Source organism: Bolinopsis microptera, chromosome 9 (genome assembly GCF_026151205.1).
Source record: "Bolinopsis microptera isolate Bmic1 chromosome 9, MBARI_Bmic_1.0, whole genome shotgun sequence".
Lineage (NCBI taxonomy): Eukaryota > Metazoa > Ctenophora > Tentaculata > Lobata > Bolinopsidae > Bolinopsis > Bolinopsis microptera.
This window is the reverse complement of record NC_087080.1, coordinates 14,505,039-14,525,041: the sequence shown is the minus strand read 5'-3', so window position 1 is coordinate 14,525,041 and position 20,003 is coordinate 14,505,039. Positions and strand designations below refer to the sequence as shown.

At 37.7% G+C, this 20,003-nt stretch overlaps 2 protein-coding genes across 2 annotated transcripts; both read left to right on the top strand.

The window, feature by feature from the left end:
* The first annotated feature begins 10,706 nt into the window (after positions 1-10,706).
* Positions 10,707-12,387, top strand: LOC134821014 (uncharacterized). Its single transcript, XM_063831679.1, has 5 exons — positions 10,707-10,785; positions 10,933-11,105; positions 11,341-11,574; positions 11,829-11,947; positions 12,117-12,387. Exons 1-5 carry the CDS (start codon positions 10,707-10,709, stop codon positions 12,322-12,324), a joined length of 813 nt encoding a protein of 270 aa, XP_063687749.1. The 3' UTR covers positions 12,325-12,387.
* Positions 12,388-17,254: 4,867 nt separating this feature from the next.
* LOC134820977 (uncharacterized) lies at positions 17,255-18,809 on the top strand. Its single transcript, XM_063831643.1, has 4 exons — positions 17,255-17,395; positions 17,629-17,759; positions 18,106-18,293; positions 18,478-18,809. The coding sequence occupies exons 1-4, from the start codon at positions 17,310-17,312 to the stop codon at positions 18,544-18,546; spliced, it is 474 nt and encodes a 157-aa protein (XP_063687713.1). The 5' UTR covers positions 17,255-17,309; the 3' UTR covers positions 18,547-18,809.
* Positions 18,810-20,003: the final 1,194 nt, after the last annotated feature.

The following is a 20,003-nucleotide window of genomic DNA, read 5'->3' as shown; positions in this document are numbered from 1 at the left end:
ATTTATATAGCACACTTCACAATCGACCCATCTCTAGACCCAATCATGCAAATGAGTTTATGTCACCATCACCTGCAACAAGAGTACGTTACCAGCATCACGGACAAAGGATAGGACAAAGAAGACACTATCTGCCACACTTATAGAGCCTGGCAAACTCTAATCAAAGGTAAGTCTGGCAGTGGTTCACACTCTGTTGATATCTAAATGAGACTTGATTGAGGCCTCTCAACTTCCCTAGTTGAGTGTGTCCCACAACCAAGCTCATTGCCTAGAAGTCCTGCATTATTATAATGCACCTGGACATATGTGGCAAGTATAAGCTCTTTAAACCAAAACTAAAACCAAAACCAAAACTAGCCAATTTAAGGTCCCCTGCCAAAACCAAATTACCTAATATAAGTATCACATTTGGGTCACAAAATGATCAATTAAACCACTTACCACCGGCCGATTTGGAAATCCTTAATCATTTGGCTTGGTCATAGTTTTGTTATGTTGCCATTATATATAGTATATTATCGCTTTTAGTTTTACTAAATCGCTCGCCCAAATTTTAAGAAAATTCTTGATCTTGTGAAGAGGCCCTATGGGCATGAAATTGATCTAAATCGGTGTATTTTTGGACGCTGATTCCGAATCACCCCCATGACGTAGGGTAAAAATGCTTCCCTGGAGAGTTATGGGAAAAAACCGTTTTGGTCACGTGACAGGCTAGTAAAACATGAATTCGATAGTTTAGGGCTCGGGTTAGGGTTAGGGTTGTGGTAAGGGTTATGGATAGCTTCGGGGTTATGGTTAGGGTTAGGGTTGGGATTAGGGTTTATGTTACTGGGCCGCGCTCAGCCTGTCATTCCGCCTAATCTGTAATCTCTATTCGGTTTGTTTATGAACATGATAGCCTGAGGTGCCCAGGTAAGGTTTATGTAAAACCGTTTTGTACGGCTGCAAAACCATAAAAACCAAAGTCACGTGAAATTTTTGGCGAGCGAATTAGTAAGAGCCCGCCATTATATTTATACCAACAAAAAAGACAGCCCCATAACTTTTAACCGCTTACCGTTTACTTGATTAAGCTGTTACTAAAACTAAAAGATAAATCGTATGATTCTTACAAATATAAATTGTACCATAAGTGCCAAAAAGCAGTTATGGGTCGAAGTTATCGGTTATGAGACATCCAATGTGTGACAAGCAGGACCTTAATATTTGGAAAAGATTAATTAGTTGAACTTGAAATCGCAACGAGAGAAAACGTAATTTAATAGGTCGTGGGTGAATTTTATCACAGTGAATCAAAACGGGGATTTTTGTTAAATTCCTAATTGTGCAATTCGTCTCCATCATAGTAGGTTAGTGTGCACTTTAGGGGTCGTTCACATATTACGTAATCAGCCAAGGGGGAGGGGGATTTCCAAATGATTACGCTAGTGTAATTTTGACACAATAGCTATTAGCTATGTGTAAAACTGAAAAAGTGATAACATAATAATATTTGAACGACCCCTAAGTGACGCAAATTTAAGGTCATTTATGTCATGTAATATTATATGCTTGAAAGTCTTATCGGTAAATTAAATCATGCCAAAGCTGATATTTAAATGTGCAGTGCACCTGTTTTAAAATGCGACTTGTTAGACCTTATCAGTTTTCCCTTGTCTTGAAGACCATAGATTTCAGGATTATTGCGAACTTTATTATTTATCGTTAATAGCTCGGATTAATGTACATTGGTTTCGACTCCCTGCTCGCTTTTATTGTGTCAATTTGAATATATTTTAGTTAATATAAGTCTCCCAATGGCATTATCGTATAATAGGGGCTACAGACATTATGTGGCTTTCTGATTATCTTTTCGATAGCAAACCAGTAAATATATCATGTCATCATGAAAACACTTTCCACTGTTTTGACACGTGACTTATGAAATATTAGTTTAAAAACTAATAGAATAATTTATTTATTAATAACTTATCGATGTGGATTCTGGTGGGGAGGTGAAGCATATTTTAAACACGTGACAGAAATTCACCAATCGGATTCCACTATTGATCAATCAGATCACATGTCAAAGAACATGCCCCACCAGAATCCACATCTACGACTACATGGTATATCACTGATAATAAACTGCAAATAGCCTTGTATATTGTCCCCAGTCCTCATATATGCTGAACACTCATAGTCACTATACTAGCAGTTTATCGAATACTTCCTCTGTGAACCATCGCTTGGTACTTTACACTTATTGTAGTCAGTAGTGGGATGGTGTAGGACTCTCTCCGACTGAAACTCCCAAACTCCTGCATATTCTAGAAGTTTTATTTTTAAATCCCAAGCTTCTTCATATCATATTATTATTATATGCGTTTCGACTTTGTGTCATAAAATTGTATATATCCCTACAACATTGTCAAAATCCCTAAACTTGAAGTTGAATAAAGAAATAAAGGTGCACAATTATTTCAGACACCTCAAAATGGAAGAATATCTCAAGAACGGGAAAGAGATCTACGATACGTATTGTGCGTCAACAGAAACACGCCCGATCATGCTACCTAAAGCTCCACAACACACGTATATTGACGTATACCCAGATGAAGATGAGCCTGGTCCCAGTTTTAGAGATGATAAAAAACGTCAGCTAGATTATGAGACCGAAGTTGTAGTTTATAGAGCACTGGAGGGGCTTATAGATGAAGATATTAAAGTTCTACACAGTTTTGAATATACACATCATCAATATCGTTTGTGTAATAAAAGTCATGTTAGAAAAGGGTGTACGGCTTGCCGAAAAACACCTAACAATCGCGAGGGAGAGTGCGATTTTTTGATCATAGGAAACAACTATTTTGTCATCATTGAAGTGAAGAATATGACAAGTTTTAGTGAAGCAAAACAGCAGAATCCTGGATTAGATGAACAACAGCATAAATTAGGATTGCAGGGTTCTTACAAGAAAGCAGACTTGCAGAGGAAAAGAATGGTGAAATTGATCAGAAGTATTGAGAATAGCACAAATATCTCTCACTTTACAGCTTATCCTAACTTTACGAGGAAATCCAGGGCAGAATTCAACTTGAAACCTGATCAGATACCATGGATTATATTCAAAGAAGATACAGAAGATTTTGCATCTTGGTGGAAAAGCAACGTTGCGGATCCTCACATGGAAGAAGCTTTGAAACCTGACTTTCGAGCAAAACATGAAAAAGTCAGGAACATGCTGCTTGCTATTTGGTGCACGGATAATAAGGGCCACTGTGATAAATTCAAGTGCAGTTTGGGATGGTGTATACAAGATATTGATGATAAACTGCGCAGTGGAAATTTTACGTTCAAAAAAACAAATCCAAACGTAATTCCAGCCCCAGATGTCATTAGAGAGTACTTAGGAGTGAACAACGTCACTAAGAAGCAGTTTGAAGCGTACAATTTAGAGGAACGGTCAGTTCTTTTTATTGGGCCCGCAGGAACGGGCAAAAGTATCATACTGATAGCTAAAGCAATACAGCTTGCTAAGTCGGATGCAAATAGAAAAATCATATTTTTCATTGCTAACGACGTAGCTGCGAGAGGGGTTACAACTGCTTTTGAAAAAACAAGTGTACACCACTGCACACTACCCAATACTGAAACAGTCGGGATGACCACGTTGCAGATTATTGAGATGATATCCTTCAAATTATTTGATAATCAAGTTATCTTAATTCATTGTCCAATACATGAGATTTTTACCTTGCACGGTGGGAAGGCAGAGGGCTTCCTCTTACCGAGTTACGAAATCAACCGACGGTTTTCAGAAATACTAACTTCACATCTTGATTGTGATGTGTTTCTAGACGATGTGCAATTTATTTTACTTCCGAATGATGGGGACATTGAGGGAACGAATCCCATTATGAAAATGTTAGATTCTTTGATGGAGGCTAATCATGGCAATCGTTATATCTGGATAACTCACGACAAGGCACAGAGTTTTGAGTGCATGGTACGGCCTTCATCTATTCAACCATCAAATTCCCCTTTTCACACATTTATTTTATCAAAGAATTTGAGAAACACCTACGATATATCAAACAGTTTATCAGTAATAAGGTACCAAATAGAAGACGAAATAATGAGACGAAGAGAGACCATCGTTAAACAAACATCAGGTCATTATATTCGGGGACCGAAAATCAACATACATGCTTTTAAGAACGGTGACTTTGATTTGATAGGCACTTACCTAAATAAAGAATTACACAAGCTGAAGCGGGGAAATGTCCTTAAAAAGTTAAGTACAGCTGTGGTATATCATGTGTATACACAAATCACATTGGACCCACTTCATGAAATGATAGAAACACAACTAGCAAAATATAGGCGTGCTGATAACATATTATTGGTATATTGCCATGACGCTCCTTCAGGAGAATGGCCATCAGTTATTGCTATAATTGAGTTTGATGGACTTTACCTGAACTCTCTGTACTTAGCCATGTCTCGAGCTAGAGTTTACTGTTCAGTTTTGCTATATCAAGTACATCAACATAAGACAACGTTAGAAAAGATGGAACAATTCTTATCAAGTGATCTCAAACAATGTGCTAATATTACGAGACATTATTGAGTATTTATTCCAGGTGCACACTTATAAAATAACACACTTATTAAATAACAGACTATATTTTATAGTATTTTTTATATAAATTAAAACAGCTTTATTTCTCGTATGTAATATCTATTTCTCGTATACTGGTATATAGTATCTTAAATATATTGATCAGATTCACTGCTGTTTAAATTAAGAATGATTCTGTATTAATTGAGTATTGATTCCATGTTGCAGGTACAAAATACAAATCAAACTCCCAAAATATGCAGTTTTTATTCATTATAAAACAGTTAAGTTATGCAGGAAAAGTTAGAACAGATCAAGAAACTGGAGAAAGAGAAGGACGAGCTGTTGGCAGAGAATAAAAAGGTAGAAGAAAAGCAAGTTGAAGAGGTGAAACAGGAGGTGAAACAGGATCAGGTGAAGAGAGATGATAATAGTAAAGAAGAACTTCATGAGGTTAAAAAAGAAATTTGAACAATTAGAACATTAATATGAAAATGTATTTATTAGGTTGCTCTAAACGTAAAGAAAATTTGGGGTATTAGTTTGTCTTTTTATTTTCAGACTAAGGTACTTCTGTACAGTTTTTATTCTTCTGACCGCATATTTCATGCTACCTTTAACAATTATATTAGTAACTTACTGGAGAATTTTATTTTACTCAGTAAAATTTTTCTGGCGGATTAAAAGGATTTGTGATTTAGATAACCAATCTGAACACTTTTTTTCCGCCAAATGTGCTATCAGTTTAAACCAATTTCGGGAAATTCTTTCATTTTCCCATAAAATTTTCGTTACACTTACACAGGCAACTGGGCAACGGTGTTTTAAATGTTTCACAAATTGTTCCAACATCTAACCAACGTTTATTTTTAGATTAACGATTTTTTCGGCAATAAAATTTTTTTTACTCAAGGTGATCCGAAATATTGCGCTTACAATACAGTTGTGATTGTTTTATCCTTTTTGTCATATTATATCGTTTTTTCATTTCTATTCAGTATTCTGCCATGTCACACAGTCACGTGTGATGACAATTTATAAATATAAATTGTACTAAAGCCGTAGTACATACATATTACATTACACTGAATCGAGCTATATAAACATATAGGCGGCGCAGACTGGAGGAAATTACACTGTGTAAGCTCCAGTGTAATACTGTAATGTAATATGTATGTACTACGGCTTTAGACCTAAGTGCCAAATAAAAATGCAGTTATGCTGTGGGCAAGCCGGACCTTAATTTGGAAAATAATTGAGATCGTAACGAGAGAGAAAACGTCTTAAAGTCGTGGGGTGGATAAATAAAGTTATACAATTTAAAACAATCTAATCCGCGTATCGGGGTTTTTTAAAACAATTCGGAAGTTAGGATGATTTAATTAGGATGATTACCGATCATTTTTTTAGTATAGTGACCAAATTGAGTAAAATCTTCGGAATTTTGCAAATTCGTCAATATGTTACGAGAAATTCGTGAATTGACTAATTTTCGCGAATCTCGATTCGGCAACATATTGATATTGCACAGTATGCCAACAAAATTAACTTGCTCAAATTATCAAAAAACATGGTTTTTTGGCCTATTTTTGGCCCAAAAATCGTTTTTTTGCGATTTTAACCGCGCTAACTCAGTCTAATCATCTTGAAACCACTTTTAATCGATTCTACGGTCAAAAATACGTCTAGTAAGGTGTATCTGGGGTCCCTAGTAGGTAGTGCGCCATTGACAGTGAGCCGCGCGTGCCGACTGTAGGATGGTTTTTTAGCGCTAATTTCGGCCAGCACAATTTTCTTCAAACAAATAGATATTTAGTATTTTACCAAAACCCATAATCATGGGTAGAGTGGACCGCTGTCAGTGTCTCTCTTTCCCAAACAAAAGGAAATGATATTACTTTGATTGACCGTTCTCAAATGCAAAATGATACCGAGAATGAAATCGGTCGCTCGCTTTTCCCATTCATTCACGGCTTACGAATTGTAATAAGTTTCGATTGATTACATCAATCAGATGCTGTAAAAATCTCTTTGGGTTGCGTTCGGGTCGATACCTAGTATTTCGGGGTAAGGGTGGTAGTTATTAGTATTACTTATTGAATTAGCTGAAGTTTATTGAATCTTCATTGCCGAGTACAGCTGCCTTTGGGTAGTTTTTCTTAATCTATTACAATTGTAAATGAATGGGAAAAGCGAGCGACCGATTTCATTCTCGGTATCATTTTGCATTTGAGAACGGTCAATCAAAGTAATATCATTTCCTTTTGTTTGGGAAAGAGAGACACTGACAGCGGTCCACTCTACCCATGATTATGGGTTTTGGTAAAATATCATCTCTTTTTTATTATAATGTCAGGGTACTTTATAAAGTCGAAATATAAACTGATATTTTCATATCATTAATAAGGAGGAAGTTTCAACGATTTCGAAATCTATCCTTTAAAAACATTTCCTTGTGTTTAGGGAAGCATATCGGTCGATCACTGACTGAATATGCCACTTAATACTCATTCAAGTTGGCATTAAATTCATATATAATGACATTCAACTGTCGTGGCAAAGCAAAATTTGTTGGAAATCACGAATGAGCAAAATTCTCACCTTTCGCACGTGCAAACTTTGACCAGACGTTGCGTGCGCATCCAATATTGAATCGCCGTAAAATTTTGCATGTAATTGTTTTATATATAGCTTAATAAGCATGCAAAGTTTCAAAGTATTTTAAGAAGAACTGTAATCACAACGGCACTCTAAAGTTGACAGAAAATGACGAAAACAGCAATTTTCAGTGATTTTAGCGATTTTCTATCAATTTGGGCGTGTCCCAATGTGTGCAACTTTTCGATTTTCAACTTTAAAACTAGCCTAATACACAATTTATACCTATAGGAAGCAGAACTGAGCTCCACAACCCAAGGCATGGCCCAACACTAGAGAATACTAAATCGCAAAATTGACGTTTTTATAAAATAATTCTTCAAAAAAGCACAAACTTCAATGACGAATATCTTTATGAAGGAGCAAGCTAGAAAAACTTTTCGGTAGATTTTCAGAATGCTTGAACAATTATCTAAGATAAAAATTTCCTCAGATTTTGAATAAAATTACTCCTTAATGGTTTAAAATTAATTTTAAAAGTTATTACTTTGTCAAAAATCAAGTTTTAAAAACGGTTAACTTGATGACGTCATCAAGGGGTGTTTATGACGTCATATAATTTTTTTATACAATGTAAACTAAAGTATAAACAATTATTTGCAAGACCTGTGGTCGGAAATGGCTGTATCTTTTATACTTTAGAATCTATGGACAATTAAATACAGGCTACAATTGACTGGCAAAGCGTCTATCCCTGAATATATGTATATATGTATCACGACAATCTATCGTAAAACAGGGGTTCTAGAAAACCCACTTCCCGATGCTCCTGAAACCTGAAACTTTTTTTGCAGTCGATTTGGTCAACGTCTAGACGCCCTGAAAAATTTCAGATCTCTAACTCAATTTTAACATGGTTTTTAAGGCACCTGAATATGGCGATTTTGTGTTTTTTACCGAATTTCGTATAACAGTGCTGCAGCGAGTATTTTTACTATTTTATGCAAATTTCTTAAAAATCTCAACATAACTATTTTTATTCCTGTCATCTTTGACATCAAATTAGAATGTTTTGAACTAAAAATAAATCTGCTGAACGACTTCCGATGAGTCTTAATGCCTGAAAAACTCCTGCCGGAGGCGGCGGCCTTCGGCCGCCGCCTCCGGCCGGAGTGCACGCTTCGCGTGCACGAAAGAGGCTTCCGACGAGTACCAAAGGGGTTATAATAGTAAAGGGGGTATAATAGTAAAGGGGGTACAATAGTAAAGGGGGTACATAGTATACCCCCAATAAAGACTTAGACACCGCTCGTGCTTGCCAGCACTGTGATTCTTCCCGACCTCCGATTGCAACACAAATTGGTAAGCTTACTCATAGACTTACAAGGAAGGTGTCCGAAAAGTTTAAAGCCTATCCAACCATCAGAAATTATGTTACAGCTAAAAGCAGCGTATTTTGCCCCATTTTGATCACTATATCAACTCCGATATTCACCAAATTTTTCGGACAGTTGTAAAAGTCCTATTGGAAGGTCGTCGCCAATTTTCAGAATGATCTCATTCAAGGAACTGAAGATATATCCAAATAATACGACAAAAATCAACGAATTTGGTCAAATTTGGTCAAATTACGCGACTTTTACTGCTAATTTTGCTCCAAAAGCCGCGCACCATCAAATATGGAACCTAGGCGACACTCACTGATCTTTCCAAAAAGGTATGACAAATTTGGTATTGTGAAAATTCTCACAGTCTCTAGAAAACAATGGTACAAAAATTTTTAAAATCCGAGCAAGTTTATTTTTATGGTGTACCTGGCCTCCTATCCCTAGCGTATCGAGCAGACAATGCCCGTAAGAGCCTCTACTAGTACTACAGCCACAACTGACAATTATAGGGTTAAATTAGCGGACTTTTTGTTTTATATTTATGGCTTGGAGGGCCGATTGGTAAAAAAGTGTAATTAGCACTAGCAGCTAGGTCCCAGCAATCGATCGAGCTTACACAGTGTATAAATTTCCTCCAGTCTGCGCCGCCGCTCCTACTAAATCGCTCGCCCAATTCTAAGAAAATTCTTGTGAAAAGGCCCTTTGGGTATGAAATTGATCTGGATCGGTGTATTTTTGGACGCTGATTCCGAATCAACCCCCATGACGTAGGGTAAAAATGCTTCCCTGGAGAGTTATGGGGAAAAAACCGTTTTGGTCACGTGACAGGCTAGTAAAACATGAATTCGATTGTTTAGGGCTCGGGTTAGGGCTAAGGTTGTGGTAAGGGTTATGGATAGCTTCGGTGTTCGGGGTTATGGTTAGGGTTAGGGTTGGGATTAGGGTTTATGTAAAACCGTTTTGTACGGCTGCAAAACCATAAAAACCAACGTCACGTGAAATTTTTGGGCGAGCGAATTAGTAAGAGCCCTGCGCCGCGCGCTTATATAAACATACGTGGCGCAGACTAGACTGGAGGAAATTACACTGTGTAAGCTCCAGTGTAATGTAATATGTATGTACTACGGCTTTATATCTAAGTGCCAAAAAGCAGTTATGCTGTGGGTCGACGTTATCAGTTGTGAGACAAGCAATGTGTGACAAGCTGGACCTTAATTTGGAAAATAATTGAGATCGTAACGAGAAAAAAAAAACGTTTTAAAGTCGTGGGGTGGATAAATAAAATTATATTTAATTTAAAACAATCCACGTATCGGGGTTTTTTAAAGATTTCGGAAGATAGGATGATTTAATAATTAAAATGATTACCGATCATATTTTTAGTATAGTTGATAGTGACCAAATTGTTAATCGAGTAAAAATAAAATTTTCGGAATTTTGAAAATTCGTCAATATGCTACGAGAAATTCGTGGATTGACTATTGCTATTATTAGCGAATCTCAATTCGGCAACATAAATTGCACAACTGACAACTATAGGGTTAAATTAGCGGACTTTTTGTTTTATATTTATGGCTTGGAGGGATTGGTAAAAATGTGTAATTAGCAGTTAGTGAGTTAGGTCCCAGTAATCCTTACAAAACTTTTTATTCCTTGTACTTCTGAATTTAGGCCCCTATTTGTAGCGCGATGCACTACTGGGTCGCGCGCGCGCATCCAATAATGCTTCTCGCAACCACAAATGTTCTCGTATGCAGATCGGCGAGATGCGAAGGATTGACATCGTGAATCAACGAGATGCACCACTGGCACTGCATGGGCCTCACCGAGCTGCGAAGGATTGACATCGTGAATCAATATACTATTCTATTACCATCTTTAATGCCTTTAGCTTTAATATCTGATTTGTTTTATACGCGTTAGCACTTAGCACGTGTTGGTTGCGTTGTCATGGCGAACAAAATCGCGCGCGACAAATGTGCTGAAATCCCTGAAATGCACGCGGGTCATATTTACTTCCACCTTTGTTAATTCGTTGTATGCTATCAAATTACCTACGACAGTTATCTACCACCAATCTTATTATACTAAAAATATAATATCTTCAACTTTCAATGGGTTTCCAAAGAGCAATCCAAACTGCTATTCGGAAATGTTCTCGAACAAGACGACCAGCCGAGCTCAACTCTTTAGGTGCTTATATTCAAACTGTGTTGACAATTTTCGACTTGAAGATTTTGGTCTCTTATCAGTCATCAGTCATGCTGCACACATTCTTATTTTGTTTAGCATTTGATGTTTATACTGACCTAGTGAGATCTGACCAACATTCTTACTCAGAGCAAAGAAGAGAAGTAGCTCTTCAACAACTGGGGCAACTGATCGAGGAAAAGGACACTTATAAATGCCAGATATGGTTTGAAATGAACGAAAAAGGTGTTCTAAAAGACGAGATTGAAATTTTGACATCCGAGAATGACCTGCTCAGAGAGAAAGTAGAGCTCCTCGAAAAGGTTATTTTTATATCATTATCAAACCACCAGTCACCATATTAAATATATTGCTCAACAATTGTTATAGTGTTCAAGTATAAACAATCATAGGATAAAGGTTAATCAATCTTATTGATTAACTGCTATATCTTATCTGCTGTCGAACCTTATTATTTCTGAAAATACGATGATTAGTATAAATACAATTTCATTCATACAATTTCATTGCAAATGCAATAACGAATTTATTCCTCAGGAAAAGTGGAGCCAGAAAGACATAATTTTTGGTCTAAGACGCCAGCTGGCTAAAGAGGAGCGATCCTTCGAAACATCGAGATCACTGATCCTACAGTCACGACTGAATAGACAAGAGGATTTAACAGCCGCTACTAAAAGAGCAGATACTTTAGCGCGGGAGTTAAACCTGGCTGTGACGAGGGCTAAAGAAGATTTAGCCGCTTACAAGGATGAAATTGACAATCTCAAACAGGTGAGCTGAAATAATGTAAAAGTTGATTGAATTTTCATCTCGGAATCTGCAAGAATGATTGGTTGGATGGTTGGTCTGTATAATGGCTTCGAAACAGACAATTTTAAATGCTTACCTAACTTTTACCTTCCTCGGACTTAATTTGAACGGAGATTAATTGGACGCTGAAGGATCTCATTTTAATGTCCGTTCAAATAATGTCCTTTTACGTTAATTTACACTAACAATAACTTAAATGATTCAACTTATTACAGGATTTTGAGATGAAAGCGTCATCTATAAACAAGGAGGTAAAAGATGTGGAATGTGCCCTCCAAGTCCAAGCTGAATTCCAAGATGCTTCAACTTGTACGACCGGCAGTACATCCTCCAGGTAGGAATGGGAATTGGAGTCAAAATTGTGAAACGATAATGAACCCTGATTTCCATCGGGCCAGCCACTTAATTGAAAAATGAACCGTTTGATTTTATTGTGATTCAATTTTGAAATTAAGGTAATAAAGTAATAACAATTTGAATTACTAATTTCGGTACTCTCACAGAAGGATCAGCTGCAGGGCTGCCAACAACAAATCTAAAAGGCACAGGAGTGACAATTCTTCAAGACTGGATGAGCACAACCTCAACCATCTACCATTCCAGTGCATATCCAGTTTGAAAATCAGCAGATCAAATTGGGAGTTACCTATGCTGACCCAAGGATCGAAATTTCTTGCAGCCTACTACGCGAAGAAAAGTGGCGCTCATTGAACAGATTTTCTAAGTGAAGTGCCCTCACCCAAACAAAAAAGGAGCTTTTTATTTTATATTTTATCTTCCTTGTACTTCTCACGGAGCTATGTACTGTGAACGGTACTGTGACCAGTACTGTGAACGGTACTGTGACCAGTACTGTGAACGGTACTGTGAACGGTACTGTGACCAGTACTGTGAACGGTAACGTGACCAGTTCTGTGAACGGTACTGTGAACGGTACTGTGAACGGTACTGTGACCAGTACTGTGACCAGTACTGTGAACGGTACTGTGACCAGTACTGTGAACGGTACTTCGACCAGTACTGTGAACGGTACTGTGACCAGTACTGTGAACGGTACTGTGAACGGTACTGTGAACGGTACTGTGACCAGTACTGTGAACGGTACTGTGAACGGTACTGTGACCAGTACTGTGAACGGTACTGTGAACGGTACTGTGACCAGTACTGTGACCAGTACTGCGAACGGTACTGTGACCAGTACTGTGAACGGTACTTCGACCAGTACTGTGAACGGTACTGTGACCAGTACTGTGAACGGTACTGTGACCAGTACTGTGAACGGTACTGTGACCAGTACTGTGAACGGTACTGTGAACGGTACTGTGAACGGTACTGTGAACGGTACTGTGAACGGTACTGTGAACGGTACTGTGACCAGTACTGTGAACGGTACTGTGAACGGTACTGTGACCAGTACTGTGAACGGTACTGTGAACGGTACTGTGACCAGTACTGTGACCGGTACTGTGAACGGTACTGTGACCAGTGCTGTGACCAGTACTGTGAACGGTACTGTGAACGGTACTGTGAACGGTACTGTGAACGGTACTGTGACCAGTACTGTGAACGGTACTGTGAACGGTACTGTGAACGGTACTGTGAACGGTACTGTGAACGGTACTGTGAACGGTACTGTGAACGGTACTGTGACCAGTGTGCATGGTTTTGGGAGAAATAGTTGTGACGAGATTTTTTAAAATTCATTATTCATGAATCATACATGTTATAATACTTATTGTTCATATTCTTTCAAAAAAACAAAACAAAAAAGAACAATACCAAACACTGACTACAATTTTGAATTTCGGGACCCGGTATTCCATTGTTTCATTTTGTCTTGAATATTGATTGTTGATGATGATGCAGTTTAAATACTTAAATATCTTATAAAATTAAAATGGTTGTTAGAGTTACGAATTACAAGATATTCCTAATTTATTTTTCGGTCTGAGTTTGATCATATGTCAAACATGCGCGCCTTTGTGTTTTTGGAGTTGGATTAAGTTTAATCGGGTGCGATACTCGTAAAATATTTGTTTCAAATAAGCCCGTCGACAAGTCCAACTAGCTCAGTGCTTGTCTTGGTAGGTTATAAACCTACAGCTACAATTAGGAGTTGGAATAAAACAATAATTAAATTTAACGAATTATTTGCTCTGAATAGAGATTTCCCGCTGCAGAATTAGAACCATTAAAAGTAAATTATTATAAGACTAGTGTAATTCACTAATTCCCGTGCCTACGGCTGAGACTTCACTATCACAGTTGAAATGCAAAAGTATAAATCCGCCTATTATATTCAAAAACACACATTACATTTTCGTAGTTAAAACGGTGGGAAAGTATGAACTCGCTCTGTAAACTGCAATTTAATTCTGAGTGCCCCTCAAATATTTTACAGTAATACTTGATCGCTAGCCAATTTAAGGTCCCCATGCCAAAACCAAACTACCTAATATAAGTATCAGTATCACATTTGGGTCAAAAATGATCAATTAAACCATTTACCACCGGCCGATTTGGCTTGGTCACAGTTTTGTTATGTCGCCATTATACCAACAAAAAAGACAGCCCCGTAATTTACCCGCTTACCGTTTACTTGATTAAGCTGGTCGAAATCACACGCGAACGAACGAACAAACACGTACTAACACACATCTTGAGATTATTAGTATAGATTGTTGCTGCACCTAATAGGTATAATTGGGTTACTGTTTTTTATTAATTATTTCTAGGTTCACTTAGGACGTATTGTGAAAAATAACTTACTATGGACATCGGCCTCATTATCAATTATCTGGTAACTTCAACAGTTTTGAGTTTTCCACCATTTGTACCGTCCGACTGTCTCTCGGGAAATTCAAAATTGATCACAAAATAATATATTTGTGAGAAGTTTGAAATGGGGTATGTGACCTGTAGTATGTGACATTGTGACTTGTTGGGAGCTTCATCCTGAGAACAACATGAGTCCTTTGTGAGCCACAACCTTCTCTGGGTGTGACGTAATATGGCCAATGTCTCCAACTTAGTCGGTTTGTAGCTCAATATCATTGGTTTACCCACCGTCTGATCAAACTTCACAAATAACTGAAGCTATTTTCAGAGCCACAATTACATTATAAGCCGTGTTTATTAATTAGTGGTTGAATTACAGGAGCCCGTGTATGTGTTGTGTGGGACAGGCCAGGACGTGTTTCCATGGAGTCTTTAGTGAATGGTGGAGGATCTGTCCGGTCATTACTAATACCATGCCAGATTCTTATATATCATTGGTTTGTCAGAATTTCAAGTTATTGATAACAATATTAAAAATATAATAAAATGGTTTATTCACTTTGTTGTAAAAGTTATCATTAGTATGAGCTCACGGAGCTCCTTTGTCCCTGCAACTGAGATATCTGATTGGTCCATGGTGATGGGAGCGGGGTTTCTCATTGGCTCCTGAGTCTGAGAGTTAGACATGGTTTTTTGATTAATTAACAGCAATAATCCTGAGAAAATAATCTGAACGCCAGATTCCAGACGTGTTCCAGATTAGCATGATTCTGAAATCAGGTACTACTTGGGTATTTAAATCATGCCACAATTCCATTTTTTTCAGAATCCATGCTGTTTATGTTATGGATCTCCATCTCTACCTGACGTGTTCTCCCAGAGACACGTTGTACTGATGTAGCTACAAGCTCTAGTACTACTAGAGATTGTGTGGAACCTCAAACCTGCAATTCCACATTTATTTATTTTATAATCATTTCTAGCCTTTGGAACCCCTTTACTTGCATTTTTAAAGATTTGTTTTCTTTAAAAAGATTAAAAAGATTTATTTTCTACCAGTCAGTGTCATGGCTTCCCCCCCCCACCATCATATGCCAAAGGATAATTTCATAAATATAGAATTTACTATTTAGCAATTTTTAATCTGTGTCTGGGATCGCGTCCATTTTGATGACAATTTGAATTTAATTCTGATTATAATAATGCCTATAATTATCTGCGTAAACTGTGAAGTTGAGCTTGTATCCACATTAATTTCCCAGCGTATTAAATAGTCGTAAAATAATTTAGGAATTAATCTTAATTCTTAGCAGCTGTTTCCCAGACTTGATAAGTGAAGTTTAACTAAACTCAATTACTAGGCCACCTTGAGGGCCATCTAGTTTGAGTACTCTTAATTCTCCACCGAGTTGGCAGATCAATCAAACTATCGACACTTTAATTATCTGTCATTTGACTCAAATCAGCCCAACTGGATTTGGCCTTTGGGTAAAACTAAAGGGTTCTGATCCCGTTACATGATTAAATCCAGTAAACACGCGTGATCACTGACCAATTCTTTATAAGTCCGTGCAGCAGCAAGATCGGGTCATTCCCATTCCCTGGCGACTAATTGCACTTTAAACAGGCTTCTCAGTCGTGATACCCTAATTCTGCTTTCAACTTTCATACTCAGTCGCTGTTAATCTAAGGAAGCTTCATCTTGTTGAGTGCGTGTCAGTGCAGTGATCTTTCAACTCAGTTATACCGATATAATGGTGATCACTGTGATCAGGTCGAATAAGAAACGAGAATTAAGAAAGGTAAATTCGTCACGGTTCAATATGATATTGAGAGATTCAATGTGTTGACTCGTAAATCTCTTGCGACCTTTCCCCCGTCCTACTCGTAACTCGTAGAACTATTAATATACTGACGCTCTTAAAAGTATGATATTACCTAAGTTTGAATCTACTGTCTTGGGTAATGGAACTAGCAGCAGTTATAGCTTTATAGCACCTTGGTTTGGATATGCCGTACAGGACGTGTGATTCTAAAACTAATTTCTAAACTTCGTCTGACTATGCACCTGCAAAAAACCATACCATTAGTTTGACTAACGACGAAAACGCGGCCGGCTCTGATAATTAATCCAATATTAATGGTCTGTTCTTCCTGACTCCTTATACCTTCAGACTTCTGTTGAGAGATCTGTTGCTATTTTCAACTAACTGTATGGCTGTCTATGATGATTTTCATTTATGGTACCCATCGCCCATTTCTACCCAGCTTTTAATAAAAATTCGTAATAACCAACGTCCAGTTTCAACTTATCATTAGTATGTAATCAAGCTGTCAAGATTAACAGGACCAATATTCAGTATTAAGTTAATTAAAGTGCTTGGGAGTGGTTTAATTATCAACTGGTGCTTAGTCTAAGTCTCCAGTATTTAAGGGTGGAAACTTAGCAACAACAGTGTACTTAACTTTCACTCAGTCTCAGTCTTACTTGAAGCAGCTCCAGTGGAAACAACTTGACTTTTCGGCCTAATTCTAGTAATCCTGACAGTAGATCACTCGCTGGGGCTAAAATATTTGGGCCTTTTTAGAACTCTGGGGCCAAAATATTTGGGCCTTTTTAGAACTCTGGGGCTTTTTAGAACTCTGGGGCCACAATATTTGGGCCTTTTTAGATCTCTGGGGCCACAATATTTGGGCCTTTTTAGAACTGGGGCCACAATATTTGGGCCTTTTTAGAACTTCTGATCATAATGCACTAAGCTTGTATATATCACGAACTCTTTTGTAAGTCAAAGTGTACATGTGCCCCTGTTTCATAGTACATAGTTATACAAAATTAATAGTTATACAAAATTAATAGTTATACAAAATTATAACAGATTATAATTGTAGCGAAACTTTTGTTTTCAACAATCAACATGAAGATCTTCATACTTCTCGGATGTGTAGTTGCCCTCGGACTGGCTTTTCCTTCGAGCATGGGTGATTTCTGCTTCTTCAACCAGTGAGTATTACTTACTTAACCTCTTATCAATCTTGATTAATGCAACAATTTTGACATTTTAAAATCTTTTATAACAAATTCAATAATTATGTAACTACTGTAGGTTGGTTCGTTTTTCAGTCACCCACAAAACTCGACTAATTTAAGAGTATCAAGATTTACAGCTTCAACTAGAAACTCGAACATCACAATAAAGACTAAAATGTAAAAATAAAACATTGTTAATATTACAGGCAGATTTACAACGCAGGAGACAGCTTCATGGATGGATGCAGTAGCTGCACCTGTAACCAGGGAGGTGAGGTGAGCTGTGATCACATGCTCTGTCCTCCTTGTCACTACATGGACGGTTCTGGAAAAACAAGTGAGTTCTGTCTATCAGGACACGTGTTTTTGTAATATCTGAGGTTTTGTAACCTTAGTAACCTCAGTAACCTTAGTAACCTTAGTAACCTTAGTAACCTTAGTAACCTTAGTAACCTTAGTAACCTTAGTAACCTCAGTAACCTTAGTAACCTCAGTAACCTTAGTAACCTCAGTAACTTTAGTAACCTTAGTAACCTAAGTAACATCTGAGGTTAACCTTACTTACTGAGCATTAAATTAATATCTATAGCTGAAATGTACATATTATTAATATTATTAGTAACCTTTACTTGGTTATTTTCAAAATAACACATCTAATTATTGTAACCATGACTCCCCTGCAGTGCGAGCATGGGGCCCCTACAGTGACGGCTGCAACCAGTGCATCTGTACCCACGACGGACTGGCTCTCTGTACCTCCATGTGGTGTCCTCACAAATGTCACGTGACTAACGACGATGGAGCTGCTGGCTGGGTCGACTTTGACACAACTCTCATCCACATGCCTGAGGAAGAGGATGCTTGCCCCAAGGTACGGCTCTGAGATTGCAGGCCAACTTTCTTCCTTCGTTATTTTGTCGTTTAATCTCGTTCAACAGACAAGCTGCTAGTAGAAATAATATACTTTGAACTCCTAAAATGTCATTTAAGAATAAGTAATACAACTGAATAAAATATATAACTGACAAGATAAACTAACCCCTGATCCCGCCCAGGTGTGCACCTGCAAACCCAACACTATGTGGCTAGGAACTGCTTCTTACGAGTGCGAGGAGGCATGCTAGAGAAACTGAGACCCGGAACCAACGTCCTTCTGTTGGATTCTCAATCCAAGGACAAGGCGATGAACATGTTTTTGAGAATGTAGAAACTTTTAATCTTTACAGTGACTTGTAAGAATTTAAAATGTTGACAAATGCAACTCTCAATATTAAATTTTTGAATGATTTTTTCACGTGAACAAACGTTTAGAATTTTAAAACTGTTGTGTAAGGAAAAATAGTATTAATTATATAAACTATTTTCATTAGCAAAATATAAAAAATTACAGCGTTTTATTTTGTTTGTACGCCACATTACATACCTTAATAGGCACACAAAGTGAGATAAAAAATAAAATAAACCTATCAATTGTCTTGGGTGAGTTAGAAAAGCCACAAAACAGAGGTATTCTGTAGTTCAACCGTCAAGTCAAACACTGTTTTGATTGGCTGCCGACAAAGTAAGATGACCGGGCCTATTCACGCTTTTACACTGGTTTTCGAGCACTACCAATATTGATTATCCCTTCACCGAGCATTCATACATTTCCCCGAGAGGCGCGGTATATGTAAGTTTGATTACCTATAAATGATAAAACTAACGAATATACTTATTATACTTATACTTATAGCGTGAAGATGACAATGTGTGATTTGAGCCAAAACTCCAATTATTTTACCTAATTTTATAAACTCAATAGGAGTAAATCAAATAACTCATGTAAGTTTAACCATGAAATGAACTGAGTATCACCACTGAGTATCACCACTGAGTATCACCACTGAGTATCACCACTGAGTATCACCACTGAGTATCACCACTGAGTATCACCACTGAGTATCACCACTGAGTATCACCACTGAGTATCAACACTGAGTATCATCACTGAGTATCACCACTGAGTATCACCACTGAGTATTACCACTGAGTATCACCACTAAGTATCATCACTGAGTATCACCACTGAGTATCACCACTGAGTATCATCACTGAGTGTCACCACTGAGTATCATCACTGAGTATCACCACTGAGTATCATCACTGAGTATCACCACTGAGTATCACCACTGAGTATCACCACTGAGTGTCACCACTGAGTGTCACCACTGAGTATCACCACTGAATGTCACCACTGAGTGTCACCACTGAGTGTCACCACTGAGTATCACCACTGAGTGTCATCACTGAGTATCACCACTGAGTATCACCACTGAGTATCATCACTGAGTATCATCACTGAGTATCACCACTGAGTATCACCACTGAGTATCACCACTGAGTATCACCACTGAGTGTCACCACTGAGTATCACCACTGAGTATCACCACTGAGTGTCACCACTGAGTGTCACCACTGAGTATCACCACTGAGTATCACCACTGAGTGTCACCACTGAGTGTCACCACTGAGTATCACCACTGAGTATCACCACTGAGTGTCACCACTGAGTGTCACCACTGAGTATTATCACTGAGTATCG